This window comes from Canis lupus, chromosome 6 (genome assembly GCF_048164855.1).
Source record: "Canis lupus baileyi chromosome 6, mCanLup2.hap1, whole genome shotgun sequence".
NCBI classification, from domain to species: Eukaryota; Metazoa; Chordata; class Mammalia; order Carnivora; family Canidae; genus Canis; species Canis lupus.
In genome coordinates this window covers 27,273,316-27,299,466 of record NC_132843.1, presented here as the reverse complement: position 1 = coordinate 27,299,466, position 26,151 = coordinate 27,273,316, and the positions used below count along the sequence as shown (strand labels likewise).

Below are 26,151 nucleotides of genomic sequence, written 5' to 3'. Positions count from 1 at the left end.
GGAAGAAGGATTTAGTTTTTAGTGCCTTGGACTAAACTGCAGTGTTGATTTTGACCATAGTCCCATCAACTTTCCTTCAGTCTATAAAGCAAAACATGTGCTACAATTTGCTATTTTCTCTTGTCTTTTCATGTAAAGAAGCAATATCCTTCTCTTTGGATTCGTGAAATTCCTTTTGTGTTTGGACCCCTGGTATTTTTTTTACGCTGAATCCCAATTTAGAATTATAAAATTCTATTTTCATTTTCCTTTAATATGGAACATACAGCCAACCAGCTGAAGTCCAGGGAGTATCTGAGTGTACCTAAATATTGCCACCTGTAGCATGTCTTTTTTATCATTCTTATCACAAATATTAGTACCCACATAAGTTCACAGACTGCTGTACAGAACTGAAATGACTATAGCATCATGGGGTAGCTTTGACCCGTTTGTTAACTATAGTGTGAAACCTGAATTTGGTGTCAAAGCTGTTCTGAATTACCTGTATATTTTGTATATACATGTGTATGTTAGGCATATTGATGTATATACATTTCAAATAAAATGAATTTTGTGTGAAAGTTGGAGATGCCTTGTAAGTAAAGCAGAACTGAAAATTTCACATTACAATTCTAAATGATAATAGTGTAAGAGTTTCCTTTGACAGTAGAACACAGGATGAGGCAGGGCAACAAAAGCAGAAGAGGAAAAAAAGATGAAGGACAGAAGGAAAACTGGGACAAAGAAGGAAAATAGGACAAACAGTACAGCTTGCTTTATGCCTGCCGGAATCTAGTGTTGTGTTCCCATCCAGTAGCTGGTATCATGCATTTATACCAGGTGGCCCTTTTTCCTCAACTCACTACCTGTCTTAGAAGTTATCTGCAGGGAGGAGTGGACCATCTGAATGACCGGTACTAGTGAGTTTGCTTGGGTTGTCAGTTTGGGCTCTGTGTGCTAGATTACATTCTGTCTGCAATCCCTTACTATTTTCCCTTTTTGACTAATCAGTGAGCACCAGTGCCCTTTGTTCAAGCCTTGTAATGCAAAAAAAAAAAAAAGAAAAAAAAAGAAAGAAAGCACATTCATCAAGAAGCTCTGCTCTTGAAGCCTCTAGTACTTATTTTCATATCCGAATTATTCAACCAATAGTGCTTAAAGGATATGTTTCCATAAATTCTGTGATTGAAAAATTACCAATGTCTTTGTACCTAACCCGAAACCCTACTGGTTGATGTGAGTTGATGCTTAACCAACTGAGCTGTCCAGGCACCCCTGCAATTAATATTTTTAAGCCCCTGTGTGTTACTTGATATGCACTTAAACTTGACTGTAGGAGAGATAATTTAAAATTGAAAACTTTATCATAAAATAACTAATAGCATTTACTCTGTGCCAAGGTACTGTTGTAAGTATTGATCCTATTTTTATTTGTAACTCTATGAAGTAGATAACTATTGATAGCATGTTTTATGACTGAGAACATCGGAGCCTAGGAATATTAATATATTACAAGGAAATTTGAAAATTCCATTACACTGAATACATTAAAGCCACGCAGCTCCTGATGACATCTTGATATATTTCCTTTTATCTTATAAAGATCATAGATTGAAATATCATGGTAAACAGTTATGGAAAGTTTTTTTGAAAACCAGTTAATAGCCATACCATATGTAGAAATTTACATTCTACTAGGATATCTTAAGTCTTCAGTGCATATAGAGTATGGACTTAAATAATGAACTGAGAACTTAAGAGTCCTGGGTTCTGGAACTTAGTAAGTGAACTTGAAATTGTATAATACCAAGCCTGTTCTTTTCTCATCTTTAAAATGTAGATATCAAATCTAATGATTTATAAGATCTATTCAAGTTCTGAAATTCAGGGCTCTTTTTCCCGTCTTTATCTCATACTTGGGAACTTCTAAGTAGTTTAATTCAACTTATAAAAGTAACATACAGAGCTTAAAACTTTTTCTTGCCTTTTTTTTTAATTTTTTTAATTTTTATTTATTTATGATAGTCACAGAGAGAGAGAGAGGCAGAGACACAGGCAGAGGGAGAAGCAGGCTCCATGCACTGGGAGCCCGACGTAGGATTCGATCCCGGGTCTCCAGGATCGCGCCCTGGGCCAAAGGCAGGCGCTAAACCGCTGCGCCACCCAGGGATCCCTTTTTCTTGCCTTTTTTTCCTAGGACACTGTCCCATCATAATACATGTTTAATTATTGAAAATCTGAAAAATAAGGGTGCTTGCCTGGCTCAGTCTGCAGAGCATGTATGTGGCTCTTAATCTCAGGGTTGTGAGTTAAAGCCCCATGTTGGGTATGGAGCCCACTTAAAATAAATCTGGAAAATACTGGAAAAATACAAAAACACTCCTGAGTTTACACCAACCACTGAAAGCAATTATTATTAATATTTTGATGTATTTTGCTACACTCTTGTATTTAAGTGGTTATATATATTCACTTTCATTTTTTAAAAAGTATGTGCAAGTGATTTTCTAAGCTTAATACTTATAGCTGCTGGCCACCATTTTTTATTTCCTTCATTTCAGATAGGATAGAACTTTAAGAAAAAAAAATTAATCCACATTGGGTTAAATAAGTTATACTTGGTGGACCTATTTAAAGAATTAGGTGTGACAAAATTGTGGAGAAATATGTACCATTATGAATATTTAAGTTATTCGTAAATAAAAGTTATTGCCTGTAAGTCCAATTCCTTCATTACACTGTTGTAACTTATTAGGAGAGTCGTATTACGGGTAACTATGCCATCTAATTTATCCACTGCTTGAAGTAAGATTTGTTGTTAGAACTTAAATCTTGGTAATTTTAGGGACGCCTGGGTGGCTCAGCGGTTGGGCGCGGCTGCCTTCGGCTCAGGGCATGATCCTGGAGTACCTGGATCGAGTTCTGTATGGGGCTCTGTGCATGGAGCCTGCTTGTGTCTCCCTCGGTTTCTGCCTCTCTCTTAAAAAAAAAAAAATCTTGATAATTTTAATATCATTGCATACATTGAATTTAAGTAAAATGTAAGTTTCTTACATAGTTCAGTCAATGAAAAATTTATGGAGAACTGTGCATCATTCATACCAACTGTCTCCTAGAGTTCTGTCAGACAAGAACTGTCAGACAAGAACTGTCTGTCAGACAAGAACTTACAAAGCAAGAATTCTTTGTAAAGCATCTCCTACATCTTGTCCTGTTTAGATCAGTTTATAGAGAATGTTAATTGCTTCAAAGCAAAGCCTGTTCTTGGAACCTTTCTAAGATCCAGTCATCTGATTCCAATGTGAAATAATTCTTGGAAGGTTTTAGGATTAATAAAGAATACATTTTATTTTATTTTATTTTATTTTATTTTATTTTATTTTATTTTATTTTATTTATTTTATTTTTTAACAATACATTTTAAAACATAATTTGCAGGGCACCTGGATGGCTCAGTGAGTTGAGGATCTGCCTTTGGCTAGGGTCATGATCTTGGGGTTTTGGGGTGGAGCCCCACATTAGACTCCCTGCTCAGCGGGAAGTTTACTTCTTCAGCTTCTGCCCTACCCCCCTGCTCATGCTCTCGCTCTCTTGCTCTCTCTCGCAAATTATTTTCTTAAAAAAAATTTACGTAACAAAATGCACAGATAATAAGGCAGCTCATTATCTGTAAATTTGCTAAGTTTGGTGACCTACTCGATGCTAGACCTAATATTATGCTGTAGTAATATGTTTTGTATTCTCATTCCTAATGAGATATTAGTTATCATTTGACTTGGAATATAACTAAGTGTGTTTAGGATTTTTTACTTAAAAGTTTATGAGGGATGCCTGGGTTGCTCAGTGGTTGAGCGTCTGGCTTTGGCTCGGCATGATCCCAAAGTGCTGGGATTGAGTCCCACATTGGGTTCCCTGCATGGAGCCTGCTTCTCCCTCTCTCTGCCTATGTCTCTGCCTCTCTGTGTCGCTCATGAATAAATAAATAAATTTTTTTAAAAAGTTTATGAAAATCAGAAAGATTATAGAATACCGTAAGAACATGAACATTCTTAATAACCTTTTTTTTGAGCTGCCAACAGCTTTGAAAAATGCAGCGTGCACACAGATTTGCTTACAACTTCAGTTAAATTAGGGCCACCTTTGAGAATAATAATGGTTCACATTTTAGTGACCATTGTTCCATAACCAGTGCAAATTGAATGGGGGGGGGGGGGTCTGTGGGAATCTTGCAATGGTTTCTCTGCTTATAAACTTCCAGTCAGTTCCTCCTAAGTTCACTGCATCAGTTTGGTCAGGACCTGGCTTGCATCACTTCACAAGAGGAAGCATTGGTCATGTAGCAGTTAGCATGGTGATGTAGCTGGCATAACAATGTTAAACTACGTTAAATGTTCAGAATATGGCAAGCACATTGTTTTATTGGTTGCCAGTTTAGTCACAGATGGGTTTCTTTTTTGACTCTGGATTCCACATTAGAAAAAGGAATGAACTACAGTGTATTCAGAGGCAGGGGCTAGGATGCAAAGGAAATAGAAACAATACTTTGGAAGACATTTGAAGGAAATAGGGATATCAGAGACCAGACTTGGGGACAGGCATAACTTATGTGCTATGTGTCTTCACATGCTTTGAAAACTATCAGAAGAGAGGAGGTGGGTTTAGATAAGTGGGTAGAACTAGGACCAGTGGATATGTTACAGGTGCCAAGACCATTCTATTAGCACTGACTAATGTGAAAGAACTACTTAATAAAGTACAGAGTTTCAGCCTCTCCCATCCACATCTACAGCAAACACAGCCCATCTCAGGCCAAATGAAGGTAAAACCTCACAATAAAGATCTACTTACCTCAGTTCCTGTTAGCGAATAATCATGTTCAACTTTTTAAAAAATTACAAGGAATGCCAGAAGTCAAAAAACATCCTGAAGAGACAAAACAGACTCATGTAGGACATATTTGGAATTAACAGATGAAAAATGTTACTGGTTAATATGTTAATAACTCTAACGGAAAGTAGATACCATGCTAGAAATAAACACTGACAGTGAAGAGTGCCTTTGATGGTCACCTCAATAGACGGAACAGTTATTAATGAGCTTGATAATAGGTCAATATAAACTTCCAAACTGAAATGCAAAAAGAAAAAATAAGGGGGGGGTAACAACCAACATTGAACATTTAAGAATTGTGGTATAATTTGGAAAGTTGTCACACACATGCTTGGAACACATGGAGAAAAATTGAAGCAGTACTGACCAAGAGTTTTCAAAATTAATGACTGACATCAACGATCTAGGAAATTCCAAGAAGAAACACTAGGCAGGACCCCCCAAAAACCTGCAGTCTACACTTAAGCATATCTTATTCAAACTGCAGTACGCCAAAGAAAACCTTGAAAGAAACAGTAAGGGCAAGAGAGACATAGGATGAGAATTATAGGGGTTTCTTCCAGAAACACCCAAGAAGGGAAGAAGAATGAAAAATGTTAAATGAAAAACTGCACCAATCTAGAAGTTTATATCCAGTGAAATTACTCTTTCAAAGTTAAGGATAAATAGTTTGCTGTTGGGCATACTGAAGAAGAGGTTGAATGATGAGGACAAGAGAAATGATGGGTCTGTTACTTGTATATATATAAACTACTAGCCCTGGGAGTGGGTAGAATGTATTCAGCAAAAACGTATTTCAGTGATTTTGAGGAATGTTATAAATAAGATTTTGCTCTTGGAGCTTTGCCCTGGACATGAGTATATTAAGGGTTGGAGGAGGGATGTAGCCAAAAAGCAAAAATACACAAAACAAAAAAGCCAAAAAAACCCCACAATTTTTGCTCCCAAACAGCCAGAATCTCCGATTTATGGTCTGCCTGTTAAAACCTTGTGTAACAGTGTTCCATGAGATAACCAATTATGGAATTATCTGACCTTTATGACCCTGAGATAGTGTGATTCTTTAGTAACTGGATAATATTTTTACTATGGGAGTGAGGCTGAAAGGTCACACAGAAAATGAAAATAAAGATAGCTTATTTAAGTCTACTTCCTCATTTAAATGAATAAAAAAATTAACTTGATTTTTTTACAGCTTATTGACTTAAATTACTTCTCCTGACTTCATTTTTGTTTTGTAAACAGAATTAGTCTATATGCTGTTAACTCCTGGACAACCTCTTCCCCCCCAAAATCAAAACTGATGATTATCAGCAGGTTCTGCTTTCTTGGAATATTGGTCATCACTCCTGATTAGACTAGCTCCTTTTCTTGTGTCGTTTCTGCTTGTGTCTTCTCTGTTGTTGCTACTTTTACTAGTATTGGTCCTTTTTGTGTTTAAAAAAATTAGTCTTAAGGCCCATATGCTGTTATTCATGAGAAAAGGACAGCTCATCACTACTGGGTATTTCAGAGATATTTTAATGGCAGAATTAGATTACCTAATACAAGTCAATTTGTAGAATTTTGTTTTATGGACATGACGATCCTGTCACTGTGGTGATCCTCTATTTGATGTAACTGCAGTTGGATAGCGTATTTCCTCAAAATACCCATCCTATTAATAATTCCAAGATATGAAAGGGCAGTATAATGGTTAAGAATGAGGACTCTGAACCCAGACTGTCTAGGTTTGAGTTCCTTTTTGTTCCTTAATTTGTTGACTTTGGGGGACATTTCTTAATCAGTGGTTGTTAATTGTGCTTTAGTTTCATTGTATGTAATGCATGGATAATGGTAGTCTCTACCTATGAAGATTAAATGGATCACTTAGAACAATGGTTGACATTTAGTAATAAGCACGTCAAAAAATCAGTTTGGGTCACAATATGCTAGATTCTATCTAAAAATGTATAAGGCTTATTTATAACAGTATCTACCCTCATTACAAGTGAGCATTGATTTTTCAAAACCCAGTTGATAAGCAGGTTGGCATTGAGTTCCTTGCATAAAAAATTGTCCCTGAGGAAACTTTTTTCCACTTGTTAACAACTTAGAAAGCTAATGAACCTTTGTAGTAATAGGTTTGTAACTTATTAACAGGTAGGAATTATTTTTTTTAAGATTTTATTTATTTATTTCATGAGAGACACAGAACACAGGCAGAGGGAGAAGCAGGCCCCATGCAGGGCGCCTGATGTGGGACTCGATCCCCAGACTCCAGGATCACGCCCTGGGCCGAAGGCAGGCGCTAAACCACTGAGCCACCCGGGATCCCCTTCAAGGATATTTTTTTAAAGTTAAATCTGCCTTTAGAAAGCACATTTAAGAGAATGAGAGTAAGCCTACAAAGGATGTCAGAGGTTGTGTTAGGGATTATTTATTTACACTAAAGTATTTGCCACTAAATGATAAAACTTGTGCACACAGTCAAGGGAAAATGGCTCCATCAGAGAGAAGTGGAATGTGAAAAGAAATGAGAAGGAACTTGGTAACTGCGTTTTACATATTTTTAAAAAATTATCAAAAGCAGGATTAGATCCCAAGCTAAGTTTGAGTATTAGTAGAAGACAAATTCAAGCAAACCACTGAATATCTTTATCTGCTTTGCCCTCTTTCTCCTGGAGATGGCAATAGACAACTAAGACAACTAATCAATCTCAGAAAGCCCCTAACATGGTGGAATTTTTTGGCCTTCTTAAAAACAAAACTGCGATTTTTTTTTTTTTAAGTCTTAATACTTCAGTTGACTTTTCCTATCTATCCTACCAAAGAGCCCCAACCCCAGGGTAACCAAAATGAAGTCAATTATAGTGAATCCTGAAAAATGAGAATCCAAGCTAATAGTTATATTGAGAGCAGAAACTTAAGAAAGACATGTATGTTAACATTTTAAGAGAGGGAACTGACATAATGGAATACACGTTAAAGAACAAAACCACTAGGGGTCTTCAAGAGAATAAAAAAAAGGAACCAAGATTGTGGAGATGGGGTTCTATAATATAAAAATTGTGTCTCGATACTATTTTGAGTGAAGATAAGTAACCTTACCTTCAAAATTTATTTGTTCTTCTGTGACTCAAGAATTCACTTACTTTAATTCTCAAATGGGTAAAGACTGGTAAGAATGATAAATTTTAAATAAAACAAGATTTCAGACTAAGGATACATATATTGAGGTATTCAGGGAGAAATTAAGTTGCTTGGATATTGCATAGATATGCCTTCGGAAATAGGGTGTCATGGGAATACTACACCACTGTCTCCATCGTTAAGAAACACTGTTGGAGGAGGAGGAGGGAAAGTCTTAACTATCATTCTCAGATGTACCCGATTTCCTTTGCTGAAAAAGACTCAGCATGTCTTTCTTACTGGGTTTTATCCAGTCCCATCACATTGTTCTACTTGAAAGGGAACCTAAAGATTGATTTTACAAATGAAAAGAGAGAAAGACTTCTCAAAGGCCTGTTTTCAGAACATCCTGAAACCTGGACTATGCTCAAACTTGCATGCTAAGCTACACAGCATGCTCAGTAGAATTAGGATTGGGCTTCCTGGCTTGATGCATTCCTCCTGCTACAGAAGCTCTCAAGAAGTGGATACGGAGAAAGGGGCTGTAACATGGTAGGCCTGATACATGCAGTTGTTGCCCATGGTTTTTAATGACCACATGCAGATGCAGTTGAAATTCTCCCAAATCTTTTTTTTTTTTTTTAAAGTCCTAATCAAGTATGACCCAAGAGTGTAATTATTAGTAGCATCTGCAAGAAAAAAGCAGCCATATAAATACTTAAATTCAGAAATAGTTAAAATGTTTATTTACAGCAATTGGAATTTTAGAAGAACTGTATCTGGGTCAGCCCTAAAATAATTAAGAACTCCAAATTTGGGGACATTTATTTTCTTTGCTCTTAGTGCACGGTGGTTCTGGCACCATCCCAGAATATTAACAAGTTATATAACAATTCATAATTTGAAAACTTGTGCTTTAATTTATTCATCCTTACAGCCCTATAAAATAGGTATCCCTGTTTTATAAAGAAAGCAACAGGCTTAGATAATCTTAGGGAGTCCTTGCCTAAAGTCACATAGGTAGTAAATCAAGGCAGTACTTGCACCCAGATCTTTTGACCTCATGCTTAGAAGTATTGACTAGGGACCTGTTCATAGCCAGTGCTCTGCTGGACACAAAGTGTGTTTCCCCCTAATTATGGGTATGAAGACCAGAATAGTAATAGTGTAACAGTATTTAAGTTCAGAAATAACTCTAATAGTAGCAGCTCAGGAAGTTAGTGTGAGACTAACGTAGAAAGTTTGTGTGACAGTATCTGGTCTTAACGTAGCTCTAAAATGGAGAAGATTAGTCAATATATGCTCAGGTGTAAAAGGCTTTTCTATAGGTAGTTCAGATTTCAAGCTAGTTCTAACCCACTCTGAGTGCACACAAGACATCACACCTAATTCATTAATGTTGAAGTACAGAGAGGACAAATATGGGCATTGTTAAGTGAGGAATATAATGAAGGAGATGTAAAGTGACCCATGTAAACAGTTAATAAGAGTGAAGTGTAAAGCATTGGTTCTCAAAGTCCTGCCACAATGCTGCCTGAGAACATTTACTCTAGTAATTGTTTTAGTGAGTGAATGAAATCCAAAGTAGCACAACAAAGCTGTGATTATATGGATGTTTCTTAGAATGAAGCTCTTAAAAAGTGAGGTAGTTTCAATAAAAATACTATATAAACAGTATAGGTGACTCATGTGGTGAAGAAATAAAAGATGGCAATTAGCTCATTGAAGTTTGGAAAATAGTGATTGAAAGTTGGGAGAGGTGGTTTGAGGAAGCCTGAGGTTCTGAAAAGTCTATCTCTTGTAGAGTTTTGGGTATATAACACATACCTACTCAAAGTATAGTATGTACGTAATTGTTACGGACTTACAGGGCGCCTGGCTGGCTCAGTCAGTGGAGTGGGTGACTCTTAGGGTCGTCAGTGTGAGCCCCATATTGGGTCTAGAGGCTACTTTAAAAAGTAGTTGTGGACTTAAGATGTGTCTCATTTAAAATACTGTAAATAGCTATTAGCTAAATAAAGGTCGTTAAGATGGAAAAGAACAATTTGTAGAGAGAAAAGATGCAAAGTTGGTTTTTTAGTTAATTTAAATATCATTTCCTAGTAGAAAAGTATGCAGATAAATTTTTCATTTGATCTGTATCCTCTTTTCAAAAACTAATTTTTGGGGCACCTGGGTGGCTCAGTTGAATGACCAACTCTTGATTTCAGCTCAGGTCATGGTCTTGGGGTCATGGGATGAAGCTGGATCAAGTTGCATTGGGCTCCCGAGCTCAGTGGGGAGTCTCCTTCAACATTCTCTCTCCCCTCTGCCCCTCCCCTTCTCCAAAACAAATCTAAAAAAAAATATTTTAAGGCTGTAGCTAAACAATTATATAAAGAAAAGATATGTATTCTCTTATGAATGTTGTATTTCTTAAATACATGTGTGTCTGAAAGGGCTTTAGTTATTCAGATGACTAGAATTGTTTTCCATTATTTTTTGGTGTACTCATTCAGTTTTTTTAGTGTATCTTTGTGCATATGTGAACAATCAGTAGGATGTCAGAGCAGGACATTGTTGAGTGATCAGCAAGTACTAGTGAAAGTACAGTGTGGGAGAAGTAATCAGAGAAAGTTCAGTTGAAGGGTTTGGGATTTAAGCTGGCACTTGAAGGATGGTTAGAAATTGGATGTGGATAATAGGTAAAAGGAATAATTTGGACAAAAGATTCTGAAGAGGAATTTGTATCAATTTTGGCTTTACAAAAATTTTGTGTTCAGAGCAGTCTTAATACTACAGAATTCCTTATTATTTATCAATAAATAGAGTGTATTGCTTTACTGTGTCTTTGGAGTCGAAAATTACAGATTGTTCTGCAAAATTCTTAACAAATCTGCAGCAGAATATGGATAATTTAATACAAATGGTATTCAACAAAACATTTTGAATAGTTTTTGATGATACCATCTTTTTTGAATGGTGATTGTTGTAGTAGTTGTCCAAGGATAACTAAGATCTAATTGTTTATTCATTAATTTTGACTGATGTTATTAAATTGTGTTGTGTGGCTGGCGTCAGGCATTTATCTTTTGGATTAAGGTAGTACATGCATACAGTGTAGTTTGTAAAGTGCACTGCTACTTGATGTACAGTGTAATTTGTGAAGTGCTCTCCTACTACTGGTTTGGTTCAGACCCTAGTTCTCTTTCTTAGACATTAGCAGTGAACTCCTAATTGGGTTTCTTCCTCAGGTTCAAACTCTTAAATGTGGCTGTCTTGGTAATGGAATTAATTTCTTCACTCTGTACCATACACTGGTGGTAGTGAATTGGCATGCTCATATCATGCTCTTTATCCTCTCTACCCTGTTATCTTGCTGTTTCCATGTTCTATTTTGTTCTACTCACCTCTTTCAATTCTGAAAACCTTCCTGAACTTTTCATTGTGGCGAAGTCCTCCATCCTGCAGTTCTGGTATGTCATAGAAAGTGGGTTTTGCCTCTAATGGAGCACATCATACTTTATTGTAATTATTCATTTGTTTACATGTTCTTCTAGGTAAGGATTATGATTCATCTTTGTGTTCCCAGCATAGTGACTGGGTACATTCTGTAGTAGATACTCAAGAAATGTTTAAATGAAGTATCGAGTAGATCAGTTGAGACCTTCAAATTCAATATCAAATAACAGAATGATGCATTTGTTGGAAAAATGAAAATAATACACAGTAAGAACTAGAATCTAAAATCCAAAGACTGTCACACTGCATCTAACATGTTGGTATATAAATTGATAGGTGTTATAAGTTATAGATGTATAGAAAGTAGTTATTATAAACAATGTCTTTATTTTCTGTGGAATTGCTTTTGTTTGACCCTTTTGACCATCGCTCATGTTCATCACTGGTTTTTATGTAATATTTGCATTAACAGATTGGTCTTTCCAAAAAGTCAGGTTGGAATTTGTTGGAGAATATTTATATTGTATAAGCTTGGCATTTACTGCACTTGAATTTTTTTTTAAGTGAATTTCTTGTGAAGTAGCAGAACTTGGAATCCCTTTCCCATTATAAAAACAATTCTGTTCGAGGGTGCTAGCGTGGGTCAATCGGTTAAGCATCCTACTCTTTATTTTGGCTCAGGTCATGATATTAGGGTCATGAGATCAAGCCCCACATTGGGCTCCATGTTCTGCTTCTCTCTGCTGCTCCCCACGTGTGCAGTCTCTCTCTCTCTCTCTCTCTCTCTCTGTCTCTCTGAAATAAGTAAAATCTTTAAAAAAAAGAAAAATAAACAATACTATTTGTGGCACTGAGGTTCTCAGACTAACTCACAAAGCCTTTTTTCAAAACTCCCTTTAATATGTTTATTGAGATGTAATTCACATACCATGTACAATGTACAGGGTTTTTTTAAAAAGATTTTATTTTTAAGCAATCTCTGTGCCCAACAGGGGGCTTGAATTTATAACCCCCAGATTAAGAGTCTCATGCTCTACTAATTCAGTCAGCCAGTTTTTAAATATATTTACAGAATTTTACAGCCATCACTACTATCTATAATTTTAGATTATTTTTATCCACCCTAATGGAGACCTCTTAAACCATTTCCACTTCATCCCACCCCCAAGCCCTAAGCAACCACAAATCTCATTCCTGTCTCTATAAATTTGGCTCTTCTGGAGATTTCATATAAATGGAACCATACAGTAAATGGTCTATTTAACTAGCTTCTTTTACTTAGCATATTTTCAGGGGTCTTTCATGTCATAGGATATAACAATACTTTGTTTATTTTTATGGCCAAATAATATTACATGGTAAGAATATATCATGTTTTGTTTCTCTATTCATCAGTTGAGGGATATTTGGATTATTTTTCCTACTTTTCACCTATTGTGAATTACTATGAACATTCATTGGGCATACATTTTCATTTCTCTTTTGTATATGTCTATGAATAGAATTGCTGGGTTATATGGTAACTCTGTATGGTTTTTTAGGAACTGCCAGACTACATTTCCACCAGCAATGTGTGAGGGTTTCAGTTTCTCCACATATTTGTCAGCACTTGTTGTCTTTTTTTCTTTTTTCTTTTTTTTTTAGATTTATTTATTTATTTGAGACAGCATAAGCCCTGGGTGAGCTGGGGTTGAGGTGGAGGTTGGGCAGAGAGAGGAGGAGAGAGAATCTTCAGCAGACTCCCTGCTGCTTTTACATTTCCAGTAAAAGCAGTATACATCATCTCAGTATTTATTTATTTATTTATTTTTTAATTTTTATTTATTTATGATAGTCACACACAGAGAGAGAGAGAGGCAGAGACATAGGCAGAGGGAGAAGCAGGCTCCATGCACCGGGAGCCCGACGTGGGATTCAATCCCGGGTCTCCAGGATCGCGCCCTGGGCCAAAGGCGGGCGCCAAACTGCTGCGCCACCCAGGGATCCCCATCTCAGTATTTATTGCTAAGAGAAGGGGCTTAATTTCTTAATGGGTTTGCTCTGGGGAAATGTTTAATCTTTATTTATTTATTTATTCTTTTTATCTTAAAGTTTAAAATTCAAGTTCTTCCCTTTCTTTGGAGCTGGAACAGAAATTCATTTAGGGAAAAAAAGTTAAGTTTAAACACAAAATAAATTTTTTAAAGGCTGTTTTTGCAAAATGCAGGTTTAGTTTAAAAAGAATGAGAAGATTCTGAGAGGGATTTTTAAAACCAGTATTGGCTTTGCCTGTTGATTGACTTTGTCACTTTGACTTTTCCTGATTCAGTGCATATGTGCCAGTGGATCCACAATTTGTATTTTCTCTTTCATGCTTAGGTTTTTTTTTTGTGGAGTTTTTTTAGGGGCGAGGTTGGGGTTGGTTTACTAATTGAAGAAGGAGATACTTGTTTTTTTCAGTTTTACTAATTAAAAATGGACAGATAAAATTGTATATATTTAAACTGTACAGTGTGATTTGTTATGTCTACTTTGTTGAAATGATAACCACAATTAGGGCAATTAACACATCTATCATGTCACATAGTTGTCTGTATGATGAAAACACTTAGGTTTCCTCTCAGCAATTTTCAAGTGCACAGCATAGTATTTTATTAACTATAGTCAACATGCTCTACATTAGATCTCCAGAGTTTATTCATCTTATAACTGAATACTGGTTTCCTTTGACCAGCATTTCCACATCTCCCCCTGCCATCCCAACTCTTGGTAACCACCACTCTACTCTGTTTCTATGAGTTTTTCTCTTTTCTTCTTTTCTTTTCTTTCTTTTCTCTTTCAAGATTTTATTTATTTATTCATGAGAGACACACAGAGAGAGAAGCAGAGACACAGACAGAGGGAGAAGCAGGCTCCATGTAGGGAGCTCGATGCAGGACTCGATCCCGGGACTCCAGGATCATGCCCTGAGCCAAAGGCAGACACTTAACTGCTGAGCCACCCAGGTGCCCCCTTCCTTCCTTCCTTCCTTTCTTTTCTTTTCTCTTTTCTTTTCTTTTTTTTTTCTTTCTTCTCTTCTCTTTCTTTTTTCTTTCTTTTCTTTCTTTCTTTCTTTCTTTCTTTCGTTCTTTCGTTCTTTCGTTCTTTCTTTCTTTCTTTCTGATTCAACATGTAGTGAGATTACATAGTTATTCATCTTTCTCCGACTGATTTCTTTTTTTTTTTTTTAAAAAGATTTTATTTATTTATTCATGATAGTCACAGAGAGAGAGAGAGAGGCAGAGACACAGGCAGAGGGAGAAGCAGGCTCCATGCACCGGGAGCCCGATGTGGGATTCGATCCCGGGTCTCCAGGGTCACGCCCTGGGCCAAAGGCAGGCGCCAAACCGCTGCGCCACCCAGGGATCCTCTCCGACTGATTTCACTTAGCATAATCTCCTCTAGGTTTGTCCATTTGCAAATGCCAGAATTAATCTTTTTTCTTACAGCTGAATAATATTAATTATATATATATGTGTGTGTGTGTGCATATATATATATGCACTACATCATCTTTATTCCTTCATCTGTTGACAGAAACTCAGTTGGCATATCTTGGCTTTTGTGAATTATGCTGCAGTGAACATGGGGTGTAGATACCTCTTTGAGATCACTGATTTTCTTTCTGAGGTCAGTGTTAGATATTTGTTCTAACATCTGGAGGTCACCTCCTAGCTGTCTTCCCTTTTTCTCTCCTGCAAACTAGTTGGCCTACAGTTTAGCTATTATGAATCTCCTAATTGCCTTTCGCCATAGCCTCCACTGTTCTTGACATTACCATTAGGCTTGAACTTTTCCTTGCTTTGTTCTAACTAAAATCAGTTCCTTTGTGAAGAAATTAGGTTCTGTCTGTTTTATGGCCTGCTTCTTCTGTCAGGCAAAAATCTTTTGTGTCAGGGGTCTATAACTAGGGATGGGGACAATGTAAATTTTTGTCTGAGTGTTACCCCTGCTGTATAAGAGCTGAGCTTTTAGTAAGTGAGGAGGGGTGCAGCAGCCTGTATTATCTCAGTTTTGCCTTTGTGGCCTATCACCTCCTGAGTCGGGGCGAGGGTTCTCAGCGCCACAATATTCTTTACTTGCCACGTCCAAGATAGAGCTTCTGTTTTACCAGTGGGGGCCAAGTCAAAAGCCCTTTGGCCCTTAACTACACTATGCTGAGGCAACCTTAGCAACAGGTAGCTGGGGATAGGATGATAAATGCCGATGCCTTGCCCTTCTCAGGAAGAAAGCCCTCTGACTGGGAACTGCCAGAGTGATCCTTGTGTTCTTGGCTGCAGGTGTCTGAGGGGAGTCTGCCTTGCTGAGCTTCGAGTAGGAAGGGAGGGAACATCTTGGTTGATACCACAGACGCTTGCCTTTCTTAATGGATTTTTTTGGAATAGATGTCCTTTAAGATCATTTCCAGAGGCTTTAAATGGCTAGTATGTTTTTTTAAAATAGTTTTCATCAGGGAGTGGGTCAGTTGAACTCCTCACACTATCATGCTGAAAGTCAGTCTCCTCTAGGTCAGTAGTTCTGAAACGACATTTTGAATCTTTAATGCCCTCTTCTCCTTTTGCCCAATTTTATTTTCTTTATTGTATTTATAGCTAAAATAATACTTAAATGTTTTTTAGGTCTCCTTCCTTCTGAAATGTTAGCTTTGTGGAGGCAGGAGACCTTATCTGTTTTGTTTAATGCTATATCTCCATTGCTTTAATAAATATATACTTGCCATATGCCAGGGACTGCTGTGATAGCATTTCTCTAAAAGGGCTGTGAAAAAGGAGAGTACATTCATGGTGCTGTGATTCTGATCTGAGAGAAGTACTGTTGTTATTGTACAGCAAAATCAAAGTAATGCATCCTCTTGTAAGCATTGTTGCCATAAGAAACCAATCTGGAACCTTGGAGCCTCTGTCTAGACCACCTAATCAAGCAATTTAAAACTAACAGGGCTGTGGTCTGGTTCGTGTTATCGAGTAGTTCCCAGGCTTCATCCAGTTCTTCAGGCTCACATCAGACAACTTGCCACAGCTCTTTAAATCTTCTGGGTAGGAGATCCTGCCTGTGGCAATAGCAGAAAGCTTTGACTACTACATACTTTTGTTTCTGAGTTGGGGAAGTATGATTTCACATGCTTATGAAGGATAATAACTCTTCTTTCACATGGAACTATTGAGAGGATTGAATGAGTTAATATTTTTATTTTATTTTTTTAAAGATTTTATTTATTCATGAGAGACACACAGAGACAGACAGACAGACAGACAGACAGAGGCAGAGACACAGGCAGAGGGAGAAGCAGGCTCTATTCAGGGAGCCTGACATGGGACTCAATTCGGGGTCTCCAGGATCAGGCCCTGGGCTCAAGATGGCGCTAAACCACTGAGCCACCCGGGCTGCCCCATGAGTTCATATTTTAATGCCTGGCATATCATGGACATTCAGTAAATGGCAGCTTTTGTTTATATACACCAATTAGCTGAAAGCTTGTAGTTGCCAATATCATTTGAATTAAATCTTAATTGAAGAACAACCTACTGGATGCTAGAAACTGGAAATTAGGGTGAGCAGTAATGACCGCTAAAGGGACATGACATTTCTCAAAACATATTTTCTTTTTTTTTTTTTAAAGATTTTATTTATTTATTCATAGAGACAGAGAGAAAGAGGCAGAGACACAGGCAGAGGGAGAAGCAGGCATCATACAGAGAGCCTGATGTGGGACTCGATCCAGGGTCTCCAGGATCACGCTCTGGGCTGCAGGCGGCGCTAAACCACTGCGCCACCGGAGCTGCCCCTCAAAACATATTTTCTAAAAAAAAAAAAAAAAAAAAGACAAAAAACCCCCACATATTTTCTAGCAGAGAATAATTGCTTTTGAGTATGTTTGAACAACATCTGAATATATCATGCTGGCCCCAGACTGCTTTATGTATTTATTCAAAAATGATTTATCTAAGAACAGTGGGACAGATGGAGAGAAGTTGTCTGCCCCATACCAGTGTGTTTTGAGGAAGAAACTGCTAAATGTGGACATGTGTAATGAGATCTTACTGAGAGGTATGCATCTAGAATGTGAAATATTCTGGTGCTAATCTTTTGTATGCCGCTCTGAGCTACTATGCTGAAACTTAATTGGTGTTCCAGTGTGTATCACTTGTGAAGGGGATAAGGGAAGAGGAAAATTCATACCTTGAAATTCTAGATTTCTATTAAATTCTTATACTCCATCTTGATCTTCATGATAAATTAGAAATGCAGGGACATGTAGATACGGCAAGAATTGACACCTACCTCTTATGTGCCCAAAGCTATCCTTGAACTTTTCCAGCCTTCAGCCTTGCCTGCTTTGCCTGCTACTCTGCCCAGTTCCCTGTACTTCAGAATGCTTCTGTTCCCCATTCCCTTAGAGCAGTTGAGGTTTAGTAATTGTTATAAATCCCTTTCCCCTTGTGTGGTTATTCTTTAAGGGAGAAGGCTCAGTCATACAAAGAAACCTTACTAGTTGATTTCATTTAGGCAGAAAAACTAAAGAAGTGGCTTACAACTTTATGTATTAGCATCCTTTTGGGAACTTTACAAAATCCATGAACTTTGGACCCACTTCCAGAGATTATTCTCATTTAATTAATAGGTAGTAGGACTGAAGTTCTCTTGAAAAATCTGTTCCTTCAAAAATTCCTTAGCTGACTCTGTACAGAATTGAGAACACCAAAGAAGAAGGGCTTTTGATAGTTAGACCTTCTACCTAAAAGAAAGCTTATCAATTACCTTTTCTGTCTTATTTGTGAGACAAATGGTTAGAGGGAAGGAGAAGGTTCTAGGCTTTTCTAGAAGGAAAAATACCCATTTTCAAAATTCCCTCTTTCTAAATAAATTAAATAAATAAATAAATTAATTAATTAATTAATTAATTAATTCCCTCTTTCACATCTCCCCTCCACTAGGTGATCGAGCATAGAAGAATCCTCTCCATGTTGAATTCTGGAAACCAGTTAAAAGGAGATATTCCCAGTGTAGAGAATGGGCTGTTTCCCTCTAAGCCAAATGATCTTGATTGGTTTCCAGTCTCTGAGTCTTTGGACCACTGTTAGCAGGGTTTCCTAACCTTTTTTGGGCCGTTGAAATTGTTTGGTAGTCTGGTGTTTGGACCCCTTCTCAAGTTCAGTATCTTATTTTTTTAAGATTTTATTTATTTGACAGCACAAGCAGGAGGAGCGGCAGAGGGAGGGGGGGAAGCAGGCTCCCAGCTTGATTCCAGGACTCCAGGATCATGACCTGAGCCAAAGGCACCTAATGTGACTGAGCCCCTAGGTGCCCTTCAAGTTCAGTATTTTTTTTTTAATTTTTTTTCAAGTTCAGTATTTTAATGTAGAAAGTAAAATGCATGGCATTACAAAGGAAACAAATTATATTAAAATACAGTTGTTGACATAATCAAATTTGTACAATAATATATGAATCTTTATTGACACATTAAATAACATTTAGTGGTTGGTCTAATAACTACCGTAATTTCAAAGTTGTAACAAATGTAAACAGTATTTCAAGATAGCTTTAAAAACTTGTAATATTATAGCAACTTGTTTCTATTGGAGACAAACTCACAGGTACTAATAATACTCCTGTGATGTGTTGCCACCATTCACAATTGAAAACAAGGCTAGGTGGCTCAGTGGTTTGGTGCCTGCCTTTGGCCCAGGGCGCAATCCTGGAGTCCCAGGATCGAGTCCTGCATCGGGCTCCCTGTGTGGGGCCTGCTTCTCCCTCTGCCTGTGTCTCTGCCTCTCTCTGTGTCTTTCATGAATAAATAAATAAAAATCTTAAAAAAAAAAAAAAAGGCTAAATTTGAGTTTAGGTTTGTGAAAACAAATACATAATTTTTCTTATCTAAGCTCAAGGACACTTGGAAATCTTACATGTTGAGGTTGGAATATTAATATGTTAGTCTTCTTTTCACAGATGTGTAACAACAACTGTTTAAAATTGTGGCTTCTTGGGCACCTGGCTGGCTCAGTCAAGCTAAGCATCTGACTCTTGATTTCCCCTCATGTCACCATCTCAGGGTTGTGAGATTGAGCCCCAAGTCAGTATGGAGCCTGCTTAAAATTTTTACACTCCCCCCCCCCCCAACTTGTGCTCACATTCTCTGTATCTCAAAAAGAAAAGAAAAGAAAAGATTGTGGTTTGTGGTTTTTTCATAATAATAGTTTATCCTAGTAGTGTATTTCCAAAGTCCCTTTTTGATCCTAAAGCTAACGTTGTAATCATCCTTTTTTATTCAGCATTAACTGAGTGTAATACCAGGTTATATGCAGAGTATTAGTTAGATAGCTCTTCTCTCAACTCTCAGAATGCTAATGAAAGTGGTTTGATTTACAGGAATACAAGCGGAAGTTAGCCAGAGTTTCCCTGGTACGCAAAGAACTCAGGTCCCGGATCCAGAGCCTGCCAGACTTATCCCGATTGCCCAATGTTACTGGAAGCCACATGCACCTGCCCTTTGCAGGGGACATCTACAGTGAAGATTGATGACCAGTCTCTTTCCAGGGCCCAGGACTTTGCAAGAGATGGAGACAGGTTAGGTGGACAGTCCTGTAGCGTTATTTTTGTATATGGTTGAGAGAATGACTAAGAAAAAGAAGTGAAAAGTAATTTATAAAAATTGTTTAAAATGTTGGTTTGTTTACTATTTTATTGGTAAGTTAACATGACTTAGTTTAAACAAAGTGATCTCTGTGTATTAATAAGCCTAGAAATAGTGATTATTTTCAAAAGATCTTTTTGTAAATTTTTTTGATTCAAGGCCTTGTGAGAAATTCCATGTTTCTATTTCTTCATGTATTTTCAAATATTTTTCTTTATTTTCTTCAGTATCTAATCACTGTAAAGTATGTAATTCCTAAAGGGTGAGAATTAATCAAGAGTTGGTAGAGACTTTATTATGGTATAGTTAGGACTTGATTGTAGGAGTGACTAAATGTTCCAACTTAATCTTCACCCTTCTTCCTGACCAAAATATCAGTTCTGTGCCTCTTAAAGCTTTTGATTCCTTATTTTCTAGAGGTCAGTAATTTAACACAAAAGTAAGGCTCAGATTAAAGTTTAGGGAACTTTTCCACAATAGTACTGTCGGGGTTCCATTCCAGCTGCCAGTGTAGAATAAAAGGAGTGTTAAATAGGGACCCCCTTGATCAAATGGTTTAGAATTATTTGAGTAGGTTAATATGAAAATGCTTTGGAAATGTTGTAAAATTTGACCTTCTACCAAGAGGACAACTTTAATTCTGGAACTGATTGCTATTTTCAAATCAGTCTCCTTTTAACACAATAGATCCCTTTAACATAAAGCCATCTAGGGGATTAAAAGAAACAAAATAATGATAACTTTTACTATTTACTTAGCCGTTTAACTTTAAAAACAATAGTATTTTTAGCTCTAAAATCTCAACACAATATTCCTTGAAGTTCAGTAAAGTAGCCTGGAACATTTTTAATGTTTCCTTAAGGTTTTTGAATGACTGTATATTTGGAAATTAAGCAGTGCTACACTACAGGGTAGATCTGGCAAATACTATATTTGTATATTTAGAATTACCAAAACAAATGTACTTTTACCTTTTATTTCTAACCCTGTGTGTTAGAGCAGTTGCATGCTCTCCTGCTTTCTTTTTAAATCACATTGTTAAGCTGTGGATTTATACTCAATAATGACTTAGGATAAACATTATTTTCACTCATTACATATTAGACATTTTTCTTTTCCTTGTAAGCAGATTCAAACTAGGTAGTCAATAAAACAAACGTCTTTTAAATCCCATAAGCCAGTTAATGTCTTACTAGTCTGAATGGCTTCACTCTTTTGTTCTAAATATTAGAAATTATAGTTAAAATTAATTTATATGTGAAGGAAAAGGCAAATACTTACTTTCAGTACCCAGTAGTTCTGGAAACAGTGCTTTTAACACTTTGACCTCTCCAAAACATAGACACATTTTAGTAGTCCCCATCTATATATGGCTTATATTCCAAAGTCTTTTAGTCAACTTTTGGGACTCTGGGCACATTTTCTCACAGAAACAATAGTAATTAGTTTCCCTGTAAACACTACCACAGAAAGCTCACCTGGGAATCTAATCCACTTAACCATGAATGTACTTAACTTGTAATGTGTTTGACAAATTACTAATAGATCCTGACCAGCATTTGTAACATCACTCTAACTAAGAAAATGGTGTGCAGCAGCCAGACTCATACATTGGGGTGTCTGTCTGTCTTGTGTACCTCTGTCCCTAGGTGTAGGATATGTGAGAAGAAGATTCAGCATGGGGGTGGTGGGGTAACCAATGCACAATTATAAAAACCTAGTTATACCTGTTATAAAAGTATACCATGTAAGTTAGTTTTTCTTGTTAAAGTGAAAACAAAAGCTTGTATATTAATTTATTTTCAGTGTCTTGATCTTATTTATGATCTGCTAAAGTGGTGATTTATCCATTCAAAATATATTTTTTCCATTTAAAACTAATTTATAAACTATGTACTCCTGGGAAGATTTGAATTATTAGAAGTTTGTTGAAATATTTTCACCATTTAAGACAGACTTCTTAGATACTGATTTTATTGCCAGTATCTGTTCTAAATATTTATGATAAAAATGCATTATTTTTTTAAAGAGCTTGATGCAATTTGTGATAAGTGATAGTACTCAACCTGAATCCTACCCCCAGTCCCACCCTTTGACCAAATCCTCCACAAACCTTTAGCTGTTGGTTAATTCACTAACTGTAAACACAAATGACATGGTCTGGTTTAGAAGTTATTTTTTTCAGCCTTATGATAGTTAACATGGTAAGCCTTAGCAGTGAATAGTCTTCCTTTCTAACAGGTAGACTTACGTGTTCTCAAGAAATAGGGTAAGATGGGGTACTATAATACCAAATTCTAAATCATGAGCATTTTCTCCGCTGTGTATGTACATGAGGCAAATCATGCATCTTTGAGTGCAGTTTGGCCTGGCCCCTGAAGAGAAAAGCATGTCACCACACTTGCAGTAGGGGTACTGTGGTTTGAATGGATACCATCACTCTTTTCTCCACAAACAGTGCAGAGAGCTGTCTGGAGTGGCAATTTGAACAGATTCCCTGACGTTCCCTCTGCTCCTTCCGTCACTACAGTAAGTAAAAGAACCACCTGGGGGAACCCGGGAGTCTGAGAAAATCAGCTGTGCTCAATAGCCAACCTCCCTCTCTAGGAAAACCAGTCCAGATGCAGCTATTTTGGTACCTCTTCTCACATGCACTCTGAATCAGGGTTTTTCTATAAGAATTCTTTCAGAATCAGCAAAAGCTTGGATGACCTGGTTATCTTGATTTGCAGAATTAAAAGAACAAAACTAGGTTGTCAGTTGTCACTGTAGATGAGCAGATTCTCTATTAGAGTATAGTTATTGAACTGGCTCTGAGAAATCTTTAGAAAGAAAAAAATTCAAAAGTACAAATTAATTGGGAAAGTTAGAATGTCCTTTCTGAATTTTCCATTCTAAAAATTTGTATTATATGAAATAACATAAAGCTACAAAACTGCTTTGTATTCTATTAAGAAATAGCTCCTAAAGATGTAGTCTTGTTTCATAGTTGTTGCACTATATCAAAGCTTTTTAAAGTGTAAACCCAGTTCTTCTCTGTATAGAAAGGGAGCATTGTGTTACTGAATTTATTTATACAGAGCATTTGTTGCCATCTGTAATTCCAGCCATTCGCACACGAGTCTGTTCTGAGGTGGCAATAGCACATGGGAAGATGAAGTTTCCCTGTTTATTTACCCCTTTTTCTTTGGCTGTATCTGATGATAATATAAGATGTTCTTAATAAAGTTTTATGTTGTTTTTGAAATGTGTACATTGTTTTTGGGAATTGGTTAATTGAATGTGGGGTGGGGAGGGGAGAGATTAATGGACTGGGAAGGAAGCAGAATACTGGAAGTATTCATTGACTTTATGGTGGAGAAAGTGTTGAAGGAGATTCCTTTTGCTTGGTCAGTGGTTCCCAAACTTGAGCGAACGTCAGAATCACCTAGAAGGCTACTAAACTACAGATTACTGGGCTCTGCTCCCGGAGCTTTAGGGTAAGGCCTGATAGTTTAGATTGTTAACAATTTGATGCTGATGCACTGATGCTGATGCACTGAATTTAGGGACCACATTCTTGACAACCATTACTCTAGATCAACTTTCAAGTACATGACATGCTTCACAATTTGCAATTCCAGATAATAATGAAGTATGGCTTTTACAGCTCATTCCTCAGCAAGTTCCTTATGGGGAGAGAACAGGATCACCACTTCTTTTGTGACCTACTGCACTGTAATGCCAAAGTGTTTTTGAGTGAACAAATTCGTTTGGTACTTTGCACTTGTAGAGCATGGGCCCTCACCAAATCTTGAATTTAAAGCAGAATTAGGGAATACTAAAAATCTGTGGGAATCTCTAGGTCAGTGTTTGCCAAATTTCTTTGGTAAGGTTCATTTGGGACATTTTCAGAAAGGGTACATACCTATTGAATCAGAATTTTCTGTGATTCTTATTGTCTAGAAAGCTGGGGAAATGTCCTCTGACCACTGCTCCTGGTTCTTTGTTCCTGGGAGTCCTCTGGTTACTTTATCTGAATCCAGATGTATCTCATTCCCACTCCAGTTCTCCCCCTTTGCAGTAGCAGGTTTTATACAGTGGCACCTATCCAAAGATGCTGCTTCAGAAGATTTGAGATCTAGAGGTCTACATTTTAACAAGGTACTCCCATGATTTTGATGCACTTTGAGAAAGACTGTACTTTGAGAAATAGTGCCCCACACAGCAAATTCTAGTCTGTACTCTACAATAATGGTAGTTCACACATATGTGGTACTTACTGTGCATCAGGAACTGTTCATATGAATATTGCTTCATATGTCCTTTGCAATAAATACTCTGGGGGGATCCCTGGTGGCCCAGCGGTTTAGCGCCTGCTTTCAGCCCAGGGCGTGATCCTGAGTTCCAGGATCAAGTCCCACATCGGGCTTCCTGCATGGATCCCGCTTCTCAAACCTCTGCCTGTGTCTCTGCGCCTCTCTCTCTCTCTCTCTCTCTGTCTCGCAGAAATAAATAAAATCTTTTTAAAAAATAAAAATAGATACTCTGATTATTCCACTTCTACATACGAGGAAACTAAAACACAGTGTAAATTCCGTGTGACCCTGAACAGATCAAATGGCGAGGCTGGGATTCAGATCCATCTCCAAGTTCTGCCCTGAGCCTGTGCTTCTTAACCAGTACATGATGATGCTTGTTAACTGATACATTGTGTAGCAGCTCCATGATTACCAAATCCGCATTTTGCATCACATGTCAAGTTGTATTGAAATTATAACATTATTCAGGTATGCAAATTAAAAACCAACATCTTAGCTAAAAGCACTACTGGAGGGGGCTTGTGAAAGGATGTTACACTCAGGTTTGTGTTTTTATTGAGGTAAAATACATGTAACAAAAAAATGTAATAAAAAATTTACCATTTTTAAGTGTACTCTGGTATTAAGTACATTGATGATTAACGTTGTGCAATCATCACCACCATGAATATTTAGACTTTTTCATCTTTCTCAACGGAAACTCTGCCCATTAAACAATAACTTCCTATTTCCCAGCCCTTTGCAACTGTTATCCTATTTTCTGTCTCTTTGAATTTGACTTCTCTAGGTACCTCATATAAGTGGGATTAAAGATATTTGTCCTTTTGTGACTGAATTATTTCACTTAGCATAGTGTCTTCTAGGTTCATCACATTGTAGAGTGTGTCCTTTTTAAGACCGAATAGTATTCCATTGTATGGATGTGCCACATTTTGTTTATTCATTTGTTGATGGATGCTTGGATTGCTTCCACATTTTGACTTTTGTGAATAATACTGCTATGAATATGGGTGTACAATATCTGTGCAAGTTCCTGCTTCGATTTCCATTTGTTTCTTTCAAAGCAGTAATTTATATTCACATCAACAGAGTCAGAATGAAGCATTGATAAGTATATTCTAGACATTTAGTGTCAAATCTTTTGAGATATACAGAGATGATTCAACTGCAGGTCTTCTCAAAGAGTTTACAGTCTAGTGGGAATGAAATATAGTAACAACTTTTAGAAATGGCCAAAGCTTACTTTCATTTTAATTCTAACATATTTCTTCTAAATTAGTGGTTCCATAGGACAGCAGGATTAGCCTTAGCTGAGAATTTGTTAGCAGTACAAATTCTTGGACTCCAGATCTATTGAATCAGAAAAATTTGAGAGTGGGAACCAGCAATAATATATTTTTAACAAGCCCTCTAAATAATTCTGAAGCACACTTAAGTTCCAGGTTTGCCTTGATGCCTTGTGCATCACTTCCAGGCATCTAACACTTTACCTCATAGAGATTTCTTCTCTATATGAGAAACTATTGGAGTGAGAAGATTTGCTCCAACAAAAAGCAATTGTTAAAAAAAAAAAAAAGTGTGCTTTCTTGACAAGCCAAGAAATGCTTTTCATCTGGCTTCCTTCAAGTCTTAATGAACCCCACTCTGCATCCTGGCAAATTTTTCCATATTTCCTTATTTCATTTCTCTGTCTAGCTCATGTCTTGCAATTCTTCAGAGGTTGATAGACTGAAGGGGAAACTGAAATGCAGTATGGGGGCTGGCCATCATCTA

At 37.1% G+C, this 26,151-nt stretch overlaps 1 protein-coding gene across 2 annotated transcripts in view; it reads left to right on the top strand.

Moving 5' to 3' along the window:
• RPRD1A (regulation of nuclear pre-mRNA domain containing 1A) overlaps positions 1 to 23,324 on the top strand; it is an 81,908-nt gene extending 58,584 nt beyond the window's left edge. Inside the window, exon 7 of one of the 2 annotated variants that reach the window (XM_072829296.1) lies at positions 19,813 to 23,324. In XM_072829296.1, the coding sequence (XP_072685397.1) occupies positions 19,813 to 19,962 (150 nt within the window). In that variant the 3' untranslated portion in view covers positions 19,963 to 23,324. The remainder of the gene's footprint in view (positions 1 to 19,812) is intronic. The other variant, XM_072829298.1, reaches the window with a different exon arrangement.
• The last annotated feature ends 2,827 nt before the right edge of the window (positions 23,325 to 26,151 follow it).